The sequence below is a fragment of the Nyctereutes procyonoides genome, unplaced genomic scaffold (assembly GCF_905146905.1).
Source record: "Nyctereutes procyonoides isolate TBG_1078 unplaced genomic scaffold, NYPRO_anot_genome, whole genome shotgun sequence".
NCBI classification, from domain to species: domain Eukaryota; kingdom Metazoa; phylum Chordata; class Mammalia; order Carnivora; family Canidae; genus Nyctereutes; species Nyctereutes procyonoides.
In genome coordinates, this window is record NW_026575140.1 from 69,647,560 (window position 1) to 69,665,933 (window position 18,374).

The following is an 18,374-nucleotide window of genomic DNA, read 5'->3' on the forward strand; positions in this document are numbered from 1 at the left end:
TACTATATGTTGGCAAATTGAATTTAAATACAAAATTTTAAAAAATAAAAATAATAAAAATAAAAAAGAAAGAAAAAAATAAAGAAATCCCATTCTGCCTCATGCATCCATCTAGTTGAGCACCCCCCCCCCTTGCTGGTATAGCCTCTGGCTTATTTTGTTTTTTCTTAATACACTTGCCTTTGGGTCTCCCTCAACTCCTCAACTCCGGGGATTTCTAGTGCAATTCTTGAATGTCCTTCATTGTCTTAGGCCACGAGAAACTTTCCCCCGGCTTTCTAATAAATTCTTATTCATCCTTCATTGTCCTTGACGCTACCGTAATCATGAGGTTAGTCCCTTGATTCAATGTGCAAAGAAAATATTATAATCAATTCAGTCCTCAGAATAGAATCACCGGCCATGGGCTTATTAATCTTAATCTGCGGTGTGTCAAATAAACACACCCGTGGAATCGAGCTGACATTTACAAGATGTTTACAGGAAATCATAATGTCAGTACTAAGAAAATAAGCAAATCGTGGTTGAATTGTTTTGGCTATTGATATATATTTTTTGCCAAATTCTCCCCCTCTCATTCCTTTGGTAAAAACTGTTTGTGCACAAGGTTGTTTGTGACAGTCCCAGAGAAATGTCACTCAGTGAGCTGGTGCATTTCAAATTGGTGTTAACCATTTAACCACCAAGCACAGGCGTTTTCAACTTTTTCCAGTATCAAGAGCCCCCTTTTGGATGTCAAGTTCCACTTAACCACGGTAGTAGTAAGATTAATATGCATTGATTGAGAAAATACATAATGATAAATATCTACTATAAATTGAAGACTATTTTAAGAGGAATAAAACATATCAATGTAGCTTTTAAAGCTACGTTATCGAGGCACGACGTTATAATATATTACGGTACATATAACGATATTTTGTGTTGTTGAAAAACACTGATGCATGTTTGTGGGTGACTTATTTATTCTGTTTAGAATAATTAGTACACATGTACATTTAGATCCCTTATCCTAACTCCACAGCTGCCCAGGACTCTCGACCTCCAGGCTGTGACCCTCTGACCCTAAGGTCCCCTAGAGGTGCCTCCTCTCCAGGCCACTGGGTTCCTCCAGGTTTTCACAACCACCCCTGACAGCTCTTTTTTCCCTTCAGTGCCACCCACCGTCCAGGCCAGGCAGAGCATAGTGAATGCCACCGCCAACCTCGGCCAGTCCGTCACCCTGGTGTGCGATGCCAAAGGCTTCCCAGAGCCCACCATGAGCTGGACAAAGTAAGAAACTGGCTCATGCCTTCCATCACGGCCTAGTGGAGGAGGGTGGACCATGGAGCCTGCTCCATGTTGGAGTTTCAGTGGAATGGGTATAGGCTGCTTGGGAATATCAGCTCTAGGTGCAGAGTGGATTCTTATCTGTACGTTTCTCTCGCCTTGTGCACTGGATCCCGTCCAATGGGGCAGAACCAGAGGGCGTGGCCTCGGAGGCCCTCTTTGGAATGTTCGTAGGCAGTTCATAGCCCTTGGATAGAAACAAAGGTTTGGGTAGAGAAATTAAAAGTGTATGTGCAAGTACAATTTGGTGTGTTGACCTTCTGCGAGGACCGAGTCTTTCCCATGGGCTCAGTCTGCATTTTGTGGAAACAGATTAAAAGCAAACATCTGACTTCTGTGGTCAAAATTGTGGCACTTTGCATTTCTGCACCGTGTAGGGAGGGGGAACAGATAGAGAACAAGGAAGACGAGAAATACATCTTCAGCGATGACAGTTCTGAGCTGACCATCAGGAAGGTGGATAAGAACGATGAGGCGGAGTACGTGTGCATCGCCGAGAATAAGGCTGGAGAGCAGGATGCGTCCATCCACCTCAAGGTCTTTGGTAAGCACGGTGGGGGTCAAGGTCGTTGCTCTGCCATACTTCCTCTTACCCTGCACACTCAGTCATCCAGCAAGACCCCATCCTCTCTGCCTTGGAGTCTCTTCCAGGTGCAACCACGTCCACCAGCTGCACCCCCTAAGCCCGAGTCCATGCCATCCTCCCCCTCTCCTGGTCAGTGACACAGCCTCCCAGCTGGCAGCCTGCCGCCACCTCGTGGTCCCCCCAGCCCCTCCTTACTGTAGCCAGAATGACCTCAAGCACCAGTCCTCTGTTTAAAATCCTCCCATGGCTTCCTGTTGCAAACAGAATCAAACCCAGACTCCCTGCCCTGGCCTGTGAGACCTAACCTGAGCCAGCCCCTGCCTTCCTTTCCAGCCTCACCTTTCCTCCACTTTGCTCCACACTGAAAACTCTCCAACCACTCGGGCCTTCCTTCTGTGGCTCAGGCAACACTGAGCTTTGTTCCTTGTCTTCGAGACATTGCACTTGATACTTCTTCTGCTTGGAATGTCATTCCCCGACACCTGCTCTGAGCCACCTCCTTCTGCACCGTTCAGATCTCAACTCAACCCGCCTGCTCCCTGAATCCTTCCTGCCCTGCCCTGGCTAACGCACCACCGCCCCCCACCCACCTCCACTGAGCACTTCCATGGGTCTTACCGTGTCTTCTTCACCTCACCTGTCATACCTGAACTGGCCTTATTTACATATTTGCTCTGGGGATTGTTGTCTCAAACGTCCTACAAAGTGTATAAACACCTAGAGAGCAGCGTGCTGGTTATTCTCTCTCTCCTGCTTTATCTCTGCCACTCCAAACAGTGCCAGTCTTGTGAAGGGCCATGGTAAACATTAGTGACCAGCCAGCTGGCTAGCTGGGTCTCCCTTGCTTCTTTCCGTGGCCTGTGTGAAGTGGTGTCATCAAAATCACGAGGGGAGCCCCTGTGTCTCTACTCTGTCTTTATAAACTCTGTTAACTTCCATTCATTTAGAACTGAAGTGCATTTTGATCTGACCTTGAGAAAAGAATTTGTGGCAGAGAAATGCTTAATCTTATGGCTCTCAGCAGTTCTCTGTTCGTGTGTTTTAAAAAAGACATGGGGCACCTGGGTGGCTCAGTCAGTTAAGCATCCAGCTCTCGAATCCTGAGATCAGGCCCCACATCAGGCTCCAAGCTAAGCATGGAATCTGCTTGGGATTTTCTCTCTCTCCTTCTCTCCCTGCCCCTTCTGACTTCTCTCTCAAAAAAAAAAATAAAAAATAAAAAATAAAAATAAAAAAAATAGACAAGTAAGCTGGTCCACTGTGGGTGGTCTAACTAGGCGCCAGAGAGGCAGCTCGATTCATGTGGTTCCCAGGTCACTCCAGTGTGTGCCTGGGGAACCTGCTTGGGACCTGCTTATTTAGGCTGATTGTAGCCCTTTGAAAGATCAAGTGCTTCTGTGCAGTTGGACTTGCTAATCATAGATGAATCTTATTTCTCCATTCATAACAGTTGGGCTTAGAAACAGGTTATCAGTTTGGTTCACATCAACTGGATATACTGGAGATTGAAAACTAATGGTCTCGGAAAATACTCTTGACAGTTTTTTTCTCTAATTATTTGCGTAAGGGAAGGAGGAGCAATTTGATGTGAATGCAGCACAGTGCATATGACAAGGAGATGAGTCTTGAAATGAGTAACCATCACTTGTCTTGGGAAAGTCCTAGATGTTAGCCCCATAAAGAAATAATAATACCCAACATGGAACAAGTGCTTAGAGTATGTAAGCACTGTGTGAAGTACTGTCTATAAACTGACTCTCATAATCCTCAGCACAACGCTATGAGGTAGATTTCATAATTGTTCCTATTTTCCAAATGAGGAAACTGAGCCCAGAGAATTGGGTGACCTACCCAGCAGAGCCAGGATTCCAGCCCAGGCAGTTGGCTTGTAAGTCCTTTGCCCTGAGGTAGCAGTGGAGAGTTACTACTCCACAAAGCTCAACTTAACACACACTGCCTCTGAGTTACAGATGGAATGGCTAGGAATACTGAAGTTAGCATATCCCTCACCATGGATGGCATGGTTTCTCTGTGGAAATACACTCAGTTCTGGTTTGGCTGGTCAGGAACAGATCTCCATTTCTCTTCCAGGCCTTTCTGGTTCTGGCCCAGGACGGAGACATGGGCAGTGAGTCTCAGGGGCCAGTGTAGACTAAAGAGTGGAATAAGGTCTAGGGGAGGAAGTAACGAGGCAGGGAGTGTCAGATATAGGAACTGTGGCAAGGCAAGATTTGTCTTTCCACCTGCCTCCGTCACCCAGCATCCCGTCCTGAGACACACACACACACACACACACACACACTTTCTTCCCCAAGACCGCAGCTGGGACAATAGATGCTAATCTAGAAGAGCAAAGAGAGGAGAGATGGCTAGATTTGTACAGAGACAGGTAAGTAAACCACAGACTCCTAGAGACTCCCTCCCCAGAACCCTCCAGAATGAGAGCCCTCCTCTGCAATATCCAGGGAGAGTTCACATAGCCTCCTTGGCTACTCCTTGGAGTAACCTGGTCCCTCACGTCCACATGGCTTTTCCTCTCCATTTCACATTCATAACCTCCTCTCCCTCCTCCTCTGGCCTCCCTTGGTTTAGGAAATTGGTAGGAGGGCCAGGACCCTGGGTGGGGAAGGCTAGCCAGGGAGGGTTCCCTCTTTCTTTTAGTATCTGTCCCTCCCCTTCCCCTTGGCTTGCCATGGGGACCTCCAGCACTAGGGGAGAAATGAGGCAGGTTCCCCAGCGGTGACCCAGTTGGCAGCAGTGAGGCAGAAGAACAGAGAATCCAGTAGTTCGGATAGTAGAGAAGGGCTCAGAACCCCTGTGATTCAGGACGGGAAGGCAATTAGTATGTACAGGGCACATCTAAATTAGAGCCTGCCATAATTGTACCTTACCGACATCATTTTTCCCTAAGAAAGGGACTTGTTCTAGCATGCATTGCCCTAGTTATCAGCCAGGAGCTCTTTTTACTAAGTAGTTACATCCTATCTTTCTTTAAATTTGGCAGTGAATTTCCATCGCTTTTCTCCCCACGGGCCCTTCTGGAAAAGTATTTTCGTCTCCACATATCCCTATTATGCTCACACAAATGCTTTTGAGGTCTCCTGCTGCTGTGGGCTGAGGCAGGTTCACCAGTGGGTTTGCTTAACTGACCCCTTCGGACCAAAGCAGCCTGCGTGAGTTTTAAAGCCTGAAGGGAGGTGCACCTGGTCATATCCAGCCTCTCCATTCAGAGAAGAAGGGCCCCACAGCCCTCCTTGGGTTGGGGATGCAGAAGCCTGGATTGGGATGGGAATAGACAAAACCATCTCTCAGCTGCAGAGCGCAGAGCCATGGACATGCCAGAAGAGGAGAGCCAGTGTGCTTGGGAGACTCCCAAGGACAGCTGTGCTCACGGGAGGGTCTGTGGGGAGAAGTAAGATGGAATTATCTGAAGCATTAAGTCCCATAGCAGCAGGTGGAAAATGGAACAGGGATCCAAAGTCAAGGGCCCCGCAACAGATGCTAATTAAGATGGTGTAAGTACCATCTGAAGACAAAGCCTGGAGCTACTCTTCTAGATGCTGGTGTGCAGAGGGAAGTGACCCTGCAGCTGTCCCTGTTTGCCTAATGATGCCCATTGTCCCAGGGTGATTGTTTAGAGTATCCCTTTTTTATTCTCAAGAGTGTTCTGATTTGGACAATAAATTATATTGATATTCTAACTCCAAGGCAATATTCTAAGCCCTCAATTAGTTCTGACAATAGCCTTGCTTTTGTAGTGCTGACAGGTTAGGTCATTAGTGAGAAGCTTGCCTTCCTTCCAGCAGCCCTCTGTAGACCATACAAAATTAGCTCTTGTTAATAATGTTTTTAGTAAGAATATAGTTTGCTTTTTTCTAAAGATTCGTACAGTGCATCCTCGGTAACCCTCTAGGAAATGGAACCACTAAAGCAAATATTAATAGATGTGAACTATCCCTTGTCTCTCTTCTATTCACCTTTTGATGCCAGGACAAAGTGCTAGGGGTCAGAAGGCCAGCAAACACTGTCTAGGTCACAATATCCATCTAGGTTTCAAGAGGCCAGAAAATTCAGCCTTCCCGTGACTGCCTCCAGACCTCCAAACAACTGTTCAGTTCAGTGAATTCAGTCATTTGGCTGAATTTTCTTTTATTTTTTTAGCACTTTTCAATCTGTGATTTTAGCAGTGTAGAAATTCAACTTTTATCTTTCTAAAACCTCTTATCTAGCCTCACTTAACACTTAGTCTATTCAGTGTGAGTCGTGACCACCTTGAAAGTCCCACTCATCAAGATAGACACAAAACCTTCCTATGGGAAAACCTCAGTCAAGTGAACTCCATAAATTCCAATTTGTGATCATTTGGCCACATTGGATTGAGACGTGCCTGTGTGCTTGCCATCAAAAAAGGATTTGCCAAGCAAGCTGCTTAGTACAGATTAACTGTAGCAGAATATTTGACCTATATGGATAATTTTATATAGAAGCAGATATTTGCTACAGAAAATGCACAGCCTTGTCATTGTTTTCCCTTCATTAAAGCAGAATCAAGGGTCTCGGCCTGTAGGAAGTACATAGGCAGTAGTTCATTCACCTACTCAGGAGCAGCGTGTGAATTTGAATGTAAAGGCAGTGCACTTCTTTCAAAAATTACCCATAAATTTGATTTATTTATTTTTTGTTTATCTATCCAGCCTCGTCTTTTCCTCCATTAGTGAAATAAGTTACATTTGTGCAGTGTTATCTTTTCTTTTCTATGGAAGGTTTCACAATTTCAGAGTATAATTGTTTTAAATCAGGAGAAGTCAATTTTCTCTAATGTTTTAACGTTTAACTCTGCTTTCGAATGCTTGTGTTTTCTTGCATTACCCAAAACATTTGGAAAATGAACCCATCTCTTTTCCTTCCTATCCCAGCCCACTCCCCAACCCCCAACCCATCCTCGCCTGAGTCAATGCTAACACAGTTCTCCTAGTCAGTGAGAAGCTCAGAGTCATTACAGTCCTTCTCCTTCCCTCTTTTGACTTTTGCCATGCCTCCTAAGCCCGCTGTCCATTTGGCACTTGCTGTGAAACCTTCCATTAGCACCTCTCTCCAAGCTGCCCTTCTTCCATGTGCCCCCCCAGGACCACCCCAATTCGGAGACTGTATTACACCATATCTGGGGTGCTGTCAGAGCTTCCAAATTGGTTTCCCCACCTCAAGGTTTTCTCTGCTCTAAATCATCTTGAGCTTTTTCCTAGATTAACCTTCTTTAAGTGCAAATGGTCATTTCATTCCTCTGATCAAACACTGCCAGTGGGCCTCCATCAGCGCCAGGAGATCATTCAAAGCAAGCACTTTAACCAGGCAGCCAGGATTCTGTGCCGTGGCCCACAGGGCCCAGCACAGCCTCCTTCTGCCAAGATGCACAGATCTGTTCACACCACACTGCCCTCCACCCACGTTTTGTCTTCTTTGCTCTCATTCAAGGAGTTTCCTACACGTTCTGTCTTCTTTGCTCTCATTCAAGGAGTTTCCTTCCTACAGAAGGAGTTTCCTACTTTGCTCTCATTCAAGGAGTCATCAAGAATGACTCTCTCTATCCCAGAGTTCCACGCACTGACAATCTCACGGCCCAGCCCAAAAGCTTTCTCCTCGTGAACGTTCCAAGCAGGGAATGCTCTTCTTTGGCGTCCCCCTCCCTCCCCCCCTCCCCTGCCTTCTCCAGTCTCTGCCCTTGGCAGTTTTACTCTGTGGGATCTTGTTGTTACTGCTTTCACATCGATGCTGTCACACGCCTGCTCATTGTACATTCATTGGGGATTTAGTTCTGTGTCTCCTATGACACCTAGAATAGGGTCTTAGACTTAGTAAGTACATAACCTTTGCTGGATAGGTGCATGTTATAATTTAAACCCAGAAAGCTAAAAAATCAGATAAACTCATGAACATGTCTTGTCTTTTCAGCAAAGCCCAAAATCACTTATGTAGAGAACCAGACCGCCATGGAGCTGGAGGAACAAGTCACTCTGACCTGTGAAGCCTCGGGAGACCCCATCCCCACTATCACCTGGAGGACATCTACCCGAAACATCAGCAGTGAAGAAAAGGTATGGTGTCACCCAAGAGTTTCAGGGCCATGGGATGCAGGCTCAAAGCAGATGTGTCTACCCATGGCCCCTTCTCTTCGGTGAGCCAGAAGATGGGAAGCGGGCCCCAGAGGCTATGCCAGGTCCCATGGCCTCCGGCCTCCAGCCTGCCTGGCTGTGGCTTGATCAGTTCACCTTGCAGTGGAAGGGCCACAGTTTCTTGCATAGATGTATAGGGGTGTGATGTTAGTGGGCACGGTCAAGTTAGACATTCTGGGGAGAAAGGGGGTGTAGTGCTTTTCAAACCCAGGATTATGGAGCTATGAGGAGCAAGGAGAAGCCAAGAACCTGGTGGTCCAGCTGTCCTCATCTCAGGAGCACCGAAGGAAATGTCTCCCGGAAATAGCAGGGTTCAGAATGAGCCCTATTAATTCTTTTCCTTGTGTTTCGTAGACTCATGCTGTACATGCACTCTATGCACAAAAGCTTGGTTGCCTTTGTGTCTGCCTGTATTTTCGGTCACGTTTGGATATCATTTTGTTCTGAAGGCAAAAATAATTAGCAGTTTCTGTGTGATGATTACACAGGGTTCTGTGATGCATTCACTGAGAGCTTAAACACATGGTAGCAACCTTCCTGGCAATTTGAAATGATTGGGAAGATTTAGCGTTAAAGCACATAGATTTATAGGTCACCGGAAAGCTGTCTTTATTATTGACAGTATATACAAATTGAGGTAACCCCACATCATGCAGCCCTTTGCTACTGAGTGTGAGCCAAACGCAGCAGGAAGAAGCAGCTTGGTTTTAAACCACCTTAAACCCTCTTACGGCACTTCTCCAATCTCATATACCTTGTAGGAATGAGCTTCAGTTTAGTTGGCCAAAGCTTTGTCACCTATTCAAGAGTAATGGGCCTACCCTTAAAGAACATTTAGAATTGATTGCTTATTGACCAGAATGTCAAAAAATGAGTAGATCTTCACTCTTCTGCCTGCCTAACGGAAACCCCTACAGAGGGTAAACTCAAAGTCGAAAAGCGATAGTGTGAAACACCAGAGCTGCATTTGGGATTTGCATTTCAGGATCTGATTGCTGCCCCACAAATGAAAAACAAAACTAAATCAAAAGGAACAGAAATTACTGTTCCAAAGAGCCCATTATTTTTTGCAAGTTTTACCTCCACAGTTGAATTAAACTTAACAAAAACCCAAGGAACTGCTAAGTATTTTTGAAACTCACATATGCTGTTCGATATTGTGAAAACCAACTGGATTAAGAAATGTGGTGTTTACTTGGATACTTTCTTTATCAACATTCTTTATCAACAGCTCAGATTTCAGCTCCCATCGTGTGTGTTATGTGGATTGAATGTACATTTCAGGGCTTAAACCACAGGGCTGCTGCTCGGCAGACTTTTCTACATCAGGCTTGTGATTTGTCTAGAGTGACCTAGTGCACGTCGTTGACCTACAAGGAAGGACAGAAATAGTAGCTATCCCAGATGAATGATGCTTTTAAATTCAGTGTCTTTTCTAGGAATAGCTCTACAGCTAAGGTAGACTAGAAGGGTTATTAAGATTTGTGCCTACCCTACGTTCTTTAATAGGTGGGCACTTCTGGCCTGTATCTGTGAATTAATTTTTACAGAATGAGAACAAATAACCAGACATTAATATACACTCATACTTACTAACTATTGAGACAAAAGGCATCCAGCAGAGACCATCTCAGACCAAGTAGGTGTTGTATAATTCAATTATCAGTGTGGATCACTTGTGTCAATCAGAGATAATTAATCTAACCCCAGCCACATAGGTTGTGTTGTGGTTTCTTTTACTACGGACTGCCTTCAAATTTACTCGAACTTGATGTTACCAGAACATGAGTGAATCCATGTTAGAACAAGTCCTCCAAACCAGCCAGTGATAGGACACCATATTGACGTATTTGCCCGTGTGAAACCCTAAATAGAAAAGTTGCCATTTCTATTAGTTATATATTAATATAAAGAAGCTCGATATCCATCTTATACCATGGATAGCTAATAATTAAGAGAAGGAATATGGCCTATTTGTGTTGGCTGGACTCTGGGTAATAAATGCTCAGCTTTTTTTATCTGGCAGCAACCCCTCGTGTTCTCCTCCACCTGCAACATATCTAATCAGACATCAAGATGATTAGAGTCACCATATTGTGGGAGTGAAAGAAAACAATTTCCTTTAAATATCAGGATACACGAAGCAGATAGAAAAAGATGATTGTATGTAACCTCTGAAGTCAGGAAGGCTCCTGAGAATTAGACTACACAGAATGCTGGGATCCTAGAAGTCAGGAAGGAGGGTCCCCATTGTCTAGTCTCAGCCGGCACTCTCCAGCCTATTTGCTGGAAAGTCTCATGGCCCCTCCTCAAAGGGTGCCAGGGTCTGTCCTCTGCAGGCAGTTGGCCAACACTGATGATGAGGAAGATCTGCCCCCCTCCCCCTTCCACCTCCCAGTTTCCCACCTCTGCCACTCAGCCCTCTGTGCGAAAGCTCTGGGATTTTCCATCACTCTCACTCATCTTCCCTTAAACACACTCGCTGGTCTTCCCCGTTTCTAATGTCTAGGGTTCCCTTCCTAGAGAGCTTCAGTGCACTGGCGCTCCCCTAAAGTTTGATTGTGCCCAGTGTAACTAATGCAGATTTCCATGCAGTTACCGTTCCCTTGTTCGAGACACTGCCATGCAGCTAATACTTTATCCCTAGAGCCATTTCCTCATTCTCTTGCTTCATATTGAGCTTGTGGTCAACTAAAATGCTCAGCTCTTTTTTTTATCAGCTCTTTTTTTATGTGAACTGCATTTAAGCCACATACCCCTTTATCCTGTTCTTATACAATTGATTGCTTTGCCAAAAATGCAGAATTTTGTATTTATTTCTGCTAAAAATTGTGTTGTTTGTTGCAACCCGATGTTTCTCAGTGGGGTGACTATGGCAACTTGGGAAGGCTCTTCTTTCCTGGGACAGTCTTGGCCATTGCAAGATATTTAGCACCAGCAGTCCCCTTCCCTCTAAATGCCAGTAGCCACCTCTAATCATTTTTGATTACCAGAAAAGCCACATACACAAACTCTTCCTGGCTTGAGAAACAATTCAGTCCATCTTTCTAACCAAGCAAGTCTGACTTTCATCTGAGCTGTCCTTAGAGGTCTGTAGGTCTAGGGCATTTCAAGCCATATGGGCCCTCCTGTTTCGTTTATGTGTTTTTAAAGTAATGAGGTCTAACAGTCGATGGTGAGCCCACTTCACAAGGCCCAAATGCAGGCAGTTCAGTAGCCTTTCCAGGCAGCTGCCGTCCAGCATCTGCATTAGCTGGTGCCTTTAACCTCATATGAGCACTTATGTGAAACATCTTTGTTCCAGCCTCTGATAAAAATGTTGGCTGGGACAAGGTCAAGTGCAGAGCCCTTCAAGTGTCCTCACTGGCTCTGGAGGTAGAGCACCTCATGCCTTGTTGCTCCTCATGATTTTGATGACCTTTGTGGGAGATTCAATGATTTCTTTAATAAAGTTGGCTACAGTATAAGCTAATTAAAGCAGCTTGGTCTTTTGCTTCCTTGCTTAGTCTAGTACTCATCTAGTACTACCCTTCTTAAGAGAAGAGGAAAGAAAAGACTTTCAACCACAAGCACCGAGTTAGTAACTTTCTAATGTTCCATCCTGATGTTCCTCTTCATTAAAAAGAGGAAGAGGGAAAAAGCAAGCAAAAACCAGTGTACTGAGCCCGATCGTCATACCCTAACTGATCATGTCTCTAGGTATAGTCCAATGGCTCCTTTGAGATTGATTATAGTGTGCTGAGCTTCAGCTAGTTGAGTTGGTTTTTCTCAACAGCCAATTTAGCTAAGCTAAATTTGTGTCATTAAGACTGTGAGGGTAGATCGGCTGTCTGAAAGTTAATCCATTTCTTAGTCTCTATTATGTCGACCAAAGAAGAAAACAAACCATAGTTGAACATCGTAATGGGTCAGTTTGATCCATGTGTCTCGAGGTCATTGTGATAATGCAGATACAAAGACAGTTGGCACATCCACATCATTTCATTGCTCATCCTACCTAGACTCATTTTCAGTATTACCAGGTATGCAAGTGAGTGGGGCTAACTTCCAGGTCCCATTTACATACTGAGCGAGAGACCTTTGGAGGATGATTTGCACAATCTGTCGCTAGCAGAACACATTCTCTGTGTGCTTATTTGAACCTCTTATTTGAACATGCCTTTGAAATGACTAGTAAAGAAATTCATTTGAAACTTTAATATTTAAGGAAAGAAGAGGGGCAAAGAGTTGAGATCAAAAGAGTTAGATTGAAAAAAATGGAATTTCGTGAATCTTGAGGCTTTCACTGGTAGAGTATCCCACAAACCCCACAAATGAGATAGACCTTTGAAATTCTGGATTCACTGGAAACTGGATCTTTCTGTCACTGGGAAGAATTCCTCTTTAATACAACCTAGATGCCCACATATAAACACTGGAAAAGTTGTCTGCGTTGAGCGGTTAGAGTCTGGGGTATTCAGTGTGTGACCAAAGGTGTAGCAGGTAATACTTTAGGATAGCTGTAGGGATGCTTCATGTTAGTTTATGTACATGTTCCTACAAACTTGTGTGTGAGCTAATAAACGTGAATATTAAAAGAACCTGAAACTTGAAATTTCTGGAGCATTACCCAATTATATCCTAATATGTTTTATGTGTATACACTTGCATATCAGATTGTCTTAAAGTGAGCCACACAATCACTAAATTATCAGGGCCAATGTGCATCCTACCATTTCACCAGACACCTAGGCAGGAGGTCAGGCTCCTGGAAGCCTTTTTTTTTTTTTTTTTTTTTTTTTTTACTAGTAACTAATTATTCTAAAAGCCACAAAACCATAGTGATTTGGGAGAGCCAGATCTGAAAAACAAATAACTCCATATGATATAGCCCTTAAAAAAATAACTTGATTCCTGCAGCCCTGGCATGTGACAGACAAGCTTCTCGGTGATGTGGAATTGGCAACCACATTTGACATGTTGGCCCACTGTCACTTTGGTCTGTGCATGTTCTTTTCCTCTGTTCTCACATTTTCTTCGTTCCGACATCACGTGACATAATCCAACATGTCCCTCCTCATTTCTCACAAAAGCTCTTTGCATTTAGTGGACTCTTACTAAATGTTTGCTAACTCATTTGCATTTCCTGGATTGCACTGCTGTGTCTCTGGCATCTGTTCTTTCCTTTCTCCATCTGAACATCAGTGACAACCAGGCAGTCATGCCACCTAATAAAAAGAACAATGCAGGTATGATGTTTTTGAATCCTGGTATGAAAACAGAAAAAAACTGTAAGCATAGTAGATTCCCAAGTGTGCCAGATAAGTAAAATATCTAGATGTGGGCAGGAAAATGCCCAAACCTCTATGCTTCTGAGTTGACTCACTCCGTTGCGAATGCCATGTTTGATGACGGTGGTGCACGCTTGAGCCTGCATGCCATCTGGGCATTTCTCTGCCCTTACGAACTGACTGGAGCTGCCAGAGCACTCAGAGTTTGGTGTCCTGAAAGTTTTGCGACCTACAACTTTAAGGACTTCGTGTTTGCCATTCCCAATGTACCTCTCTGCTCCTTTCTTAGTTCCTTTTTTTAAAAAAAATATAGATATATAAACTTGATTTTTAATAGGATGCATGCAACAAGTTAGAAAAATGCATGAGCACAAAATGGCATTAGCATTTTTGCGATAAGCTGTCGGATAGAATCCAAAGGAGGAAACCTACCTTACAAGTATCTCTAGATTATATGGTTTGTACTAGTAGTGCCACCAAATGCTGCAAGAGCTGCTCAAGACCTCCTAGAACAGGAGCAGTCGAATACATCTGCTGGCATCCCTGTGTATGAATACCAAAGATTAGGAAAGCCTTCTCCTTTGAATTACACATCTTACTGTGCGTAAGGGGGTAAACGCTTAACGCTAACTCCTGAGTTAAATTGGGTAATAAACACACCATTGAAAGTGGGCCTTGGACAAAGTTCTGAGTTTAAAAAAGCAGCTGCATGTGCACGAGATGCAGTGTGATACATCAATTCTCTGAAGCAACATGTTGTAAAATTTTACTGCTCTCTTGTTGTGTTTTATATCTTGTTCTCTCCAGGCTTCGTGGACTCGACCAGAGAAGCAAGAGGTATAGCTTACCTGACCACTAGCCAGTCCTTAGTGTTGAAAGCATTCTAGTTTAACTCACCATTGCAGTTCAATAACCAGACATGCTAAACTAATTAGTCATATAGTTCGATTAAAGAATAGGTCGATAGTGGTAGACATTACTTAGCAATAGTGTTGTTTTAGGATGAGCAAGCAAGCTGTGTTGGGAGTGGATGAACAAATCCTTATTACTTCTTAAAATTGGATCTTACTCTCTTGCTGGTGCTGGTAAAATCACATCCAGGTAATTATAATTACAGAAAAAAATCGCTCCAATTCCCAGGCCAGGCATTTTTGAATGACAAGATTTTTTTTTTTTTGACTCTCACCTGGTTGACGTGACTTTGGGTCATAAAGTCACAGAGTTAGTGGTCTAAAAACCCACTCAGCCCTTTCCAGCTCAACTCATCTTGTTGCTCGCTTATTTGATAATGATTGGTTTTAGTAAATGGTCACATCCCATTTCATGTCAAACCAATACAGATGACATCTCTCCTTGGTTTGCCCAAATTGCTAAAACACATATGTTACTTTCATAGAGCATTAAATTTATGAGATTAGCATGATTTGGCACAAGTGGTTTTATGTTTTTTAGAAGTCGGTAGCATTTAGCCTTTGAGATTTCTCTGACTACTTGCTTCAGCTTGGGTAATGTGGGACTTTGTTTGAAAACTGAAGCTAAATATTAATCTTAAGATTTTAATGTTACATACCCAAGACCCTAATTACAATCTTGCCTATTGGTTTGGTTTTTTTTACTGATTTATGTGATTAAGTGACAGATAGTAGAATAAAAACCAGTATGCTTTAGATGAAGTTCAAGGATCAAATCCATAAATATTTTTTAAATAGCTTATGTCTCTTCTCCAGAGGAAATTTTGATATTCTAATAATATAAATGTAAACCATGGCAATCCTATATACTGTATTTTAATCAGGTAACCCGATCCTCTTAGTCTTCCAGAAATGATAATTATTCAGAACACATAACTCATGTGTTCAGGTTGTGGCTATAAATATTTAATACTGTTTAATATTGAAGAGTTGACTGCCTGTCCCCAGGCACTGATCCTAGTTTCTGCACATGAACATGCTGCCGTGATCAAACCTAGTGTCTGATAAGCTTTCTTTGTATCCTACCTTCTTCCATGTCATGGGGACTGTAGTCAAGTGCACATCTCGCTGAAATGCCTCCCTCCTGTGGCATGGGAATGGCCTGGTGCTGCCCCAGGCTAGGTGTTTCTTTGTCCCAAAGTCATGGACCCATTGGGATTGGGGTAAAGAGAGAGAAGCAGCCACTCCTGAGCAACTACAGATCTCATTCTTTTGGCCCTTCTACATCTTTCCCTGTCATTCTGATTTAGACCTGGCTGGAGGGGGAGGTGAGATGTATCAGTGAGCATCAAGGGAGGTTAAGAGAATCATCATTATAAGTGGAAGTAATAGGTTTACTCCCAGGAAAGCTTCCATTTTCCAGAAGTTTCCTTATCTTGAGTATCTCACTCTGGACATAATTGACTTTCAAGTGAGTGCTGCCCCCGGGACTCAGAAGTTCTATTTGTCTCATTCAGAGGTGAAGACCGTAAGTCCAGTTAAGCTCCAAAGAAGGCTTGGGCTATGGCCAGTTTCATTCTGTAAGCTCTGAAAATGAGCCCTTATACCTGGTAGAAGGAAAGCAAAAATGTTTTGATGAGAACAATAATTGTAATTGCCCTTGGTGCTGTTTTGCAAAACAGGGTCTTCTTGTCCTAGCTGTCTTTCCATTCTTGCCCAGACAACATCTGTTTCCTCTGCAAGCCTGGACTCTCAGCACGACCCCAGGTCTGGATGGCTTATAGGTGGCACTCCGACTTTGTCCTGGTGCCAGAGTAAAACATTTCAGAGGGAGACAGTCTAATTGCACTAGAGTCTATGTGCCTCCCCTTGGAGAGAGAACTGGGCATCTGAGAAATTCCCATCATCAATCCTGTTGTGAGCCACTGCAAAATAAGAATATTCTCTGTAGAGGACTGTCTCCCGGTCTGTTGACACAATTAAATGAGAAAATTTCTGGGCAGCCCAGGTGGCTCAGCAGTTTAGTGCTGCCTTCATGCCCAGCACGTGATCCTGGAGACCCGGGATCGAGTCCTACATCGGGCTCCCTGCGTGGAGCCTGCTTCTCCCTCTGCCTTTGTCTCTGCCTCTCTCTCTCCGTGTCTGTCATGGATAAATAAATTTAAAAAAAGAAAAGAAAAGAACAATTTCCCACATAGAGAAATTTAGACCACATAGAAGGGGAGAAAAGTATGGCTGTCAATGAAACCACTTCCCAAGCTTCTCTTCAACCATTTTCTAGAATATTCTGAGTAAAGACTGCTCATGCCCTGCTTTGTTGTTGTTACTGTCCTACTCTTACCTACATGACTCTCTTTGCAACTTTTGCTGCAGTATTACTTCCATGGTGGAAATGTTCTCTTGATTTCTTAAAGCTCTGGTCAGTTTTCCATGTTTGTGGTTGTTGAGCCCAGGACAAGCTCCGTCTGTTTGACAGTCATAGTTCAGCCGCTGGCTGTCACTATTGGCTGAACCTGTGTTCTCATTGAGATAACCAGAAGGGCAGGGGGTGGACTTCGAACCTTTCTGCCTTTGTCCTATGTTTGGGGCAGACAGGAGTGACAAACAGATCAAGTCAGCCCTTCAGAGATACCTGCAAGGATGCTCTCGATGCCACTAGTTTAGACTGATGGGTTAATTTTTGTATGACTCATGGAAGTTGCCACTGGGAGATATTGGGACAACCCTGTTAGCCCACAAGAAAATTGGGTCCCAGGATCCAGGGACCCTTGTTGTCATCTCTCACTAATGTATGGCATCTCCTGAACCAGTCAGTCTTACAGACTTACAGTCAGGTGGATGTTGAGAGCCATGGGCATCTGGGCACTACTCTGAGAGCAGGGTGGCCTTTGCAGAGTTAGACAGTAATGATTTTGCTCAGCTCTCTGCCTCCTTGCCAGCTGTAGTGTTCCAGCTTCCAGAAATGAACCTCGGTGGGGCTTAAATGCCTGAGATGGATTAGTTCCATTAGTGATGGTCAGAGGGACTTCTTGGTACAGATCTGCAGAGACTGCCCCACAAGACCCGTAGGCCTTTGTTTTTGAGCTGCCCAGACTGTCTGTGTGCAACTTTGCAATTCTGGGTTTCAGACTTCCAAACCAGCATTGTCAGAAGAGCCTGAAACAGGTGTTCTTCCATTCTTTAAAGACTCAACCCCATGGGACGACAGATGCCATATGCAGAGCACTCACCTGCCGATCTCCACAGAATATCATATGATGGAGATAAGCGTGTGGCCCAGCCTATGAGGAGCAAGACTCCTTCTTCAGATTACCAGCTTTCTTGAGGATCTGAACTTGGGCAGCACGCCCAGACTTTTCCTAGGCCAGCAACCATTATACATTTTGGAGGGTCAAGGCAGGAGCCCCTTGGAAATATTTCAGTTCCCTTTGCCTAGGGATCATATGCTTATTGCCCTTTTGACCAATCACTATAATTCCAGAGACTCAGGAAGCCAATTATCGTATCAAGGGCTAGAATATGGTGGTGACTGCCTGGGACTCTGTACCACTCTCCCCGGAGAGTGACCCAGTTACACTCACTTCCAGCTCAACAGCCTCTCATCATTGAGTTGTTGGACTTTCTCTTGAATGAAATTGTTTTCTTTTTAAGCATTCAGGAAAGTGAGGCATCTGCAGAAATATAGGTTTCTTGTATAATTTCTTGCATTTGGCACATTCGGATTTCCCATTACGTGCACATGCACCATGGAACTAGCAGATGGGCAGACTCCTCGAAGGAAAGCATAGGATACAGGTTTCCCAGAGTCTCATGAAGCAAAAGCTGTTGCTGCTGGAATCTCTGCTGGCCAGGGCTTTTGCTTCCACTTTAGACATGCCAAACAAAGTCATGTTGGGGGACCTTGGTTGTCCTTGCCCCAAACCAATCTTGGCACAGAAGCTAGACTGCTTAACATAAACTGAGTCCCATTTTCTATTTGGGTTACGCTCAGGTTCCTGTGGTGCTCTCCAGAGCCTCCCACGCTAGTCGGTGCCTTAAGTGAGAGACGCGGGCACAGATTGGGGAGAGGATGTGAGACTGGCCGCAGACAAGAGATAGCCCAGTCTCC

At 44.2% G+C, this 18,374-nt stretch overlaps 1 protein-coding gene across 14 annotated transcripts in view; it reads left to right on the forward strand.

Moving 5' to 3' along the window:
* The window catches only part of NCAM1 (neural cell adhesion molecule 1), a 295,160-nt gene that overhangs the window by 234,507 nt on the left and 42,279 nt on the right, over positions 1 to 18,374 (forward strand). For 9 of the 14 annotated variants that reach the window (XM_055305759.1, XM_055305765.1, XM_055305760.1 and 6 more), the window contains exons 6-9: positions 1,155 to 1,272; positions 1,707 to 1,873; positions 7,865 to 8,007; positions 14,163 to 14,192. In XM_055305759.1, coding sequence (XP_055161734.1) covers positions 1,155 to 1,272; positions 1,707 to 1,873; positions 7,865 to 8,007; positions 14,163 to 14,192 — 458 coding nt within the window. The remainder of the gene's footprint in view (positions 1 to 1,154; positions 1,273 to 1,706; positions 1,874 to 7,864; positions 8,008 to 14,162; positions 14,193 to 18,374) is intronic. The other 5 variants (XM_055305763.1, XM_055305764.1, XM_055305772.1 and 2 more) reach the window with 1 other exon arrangement.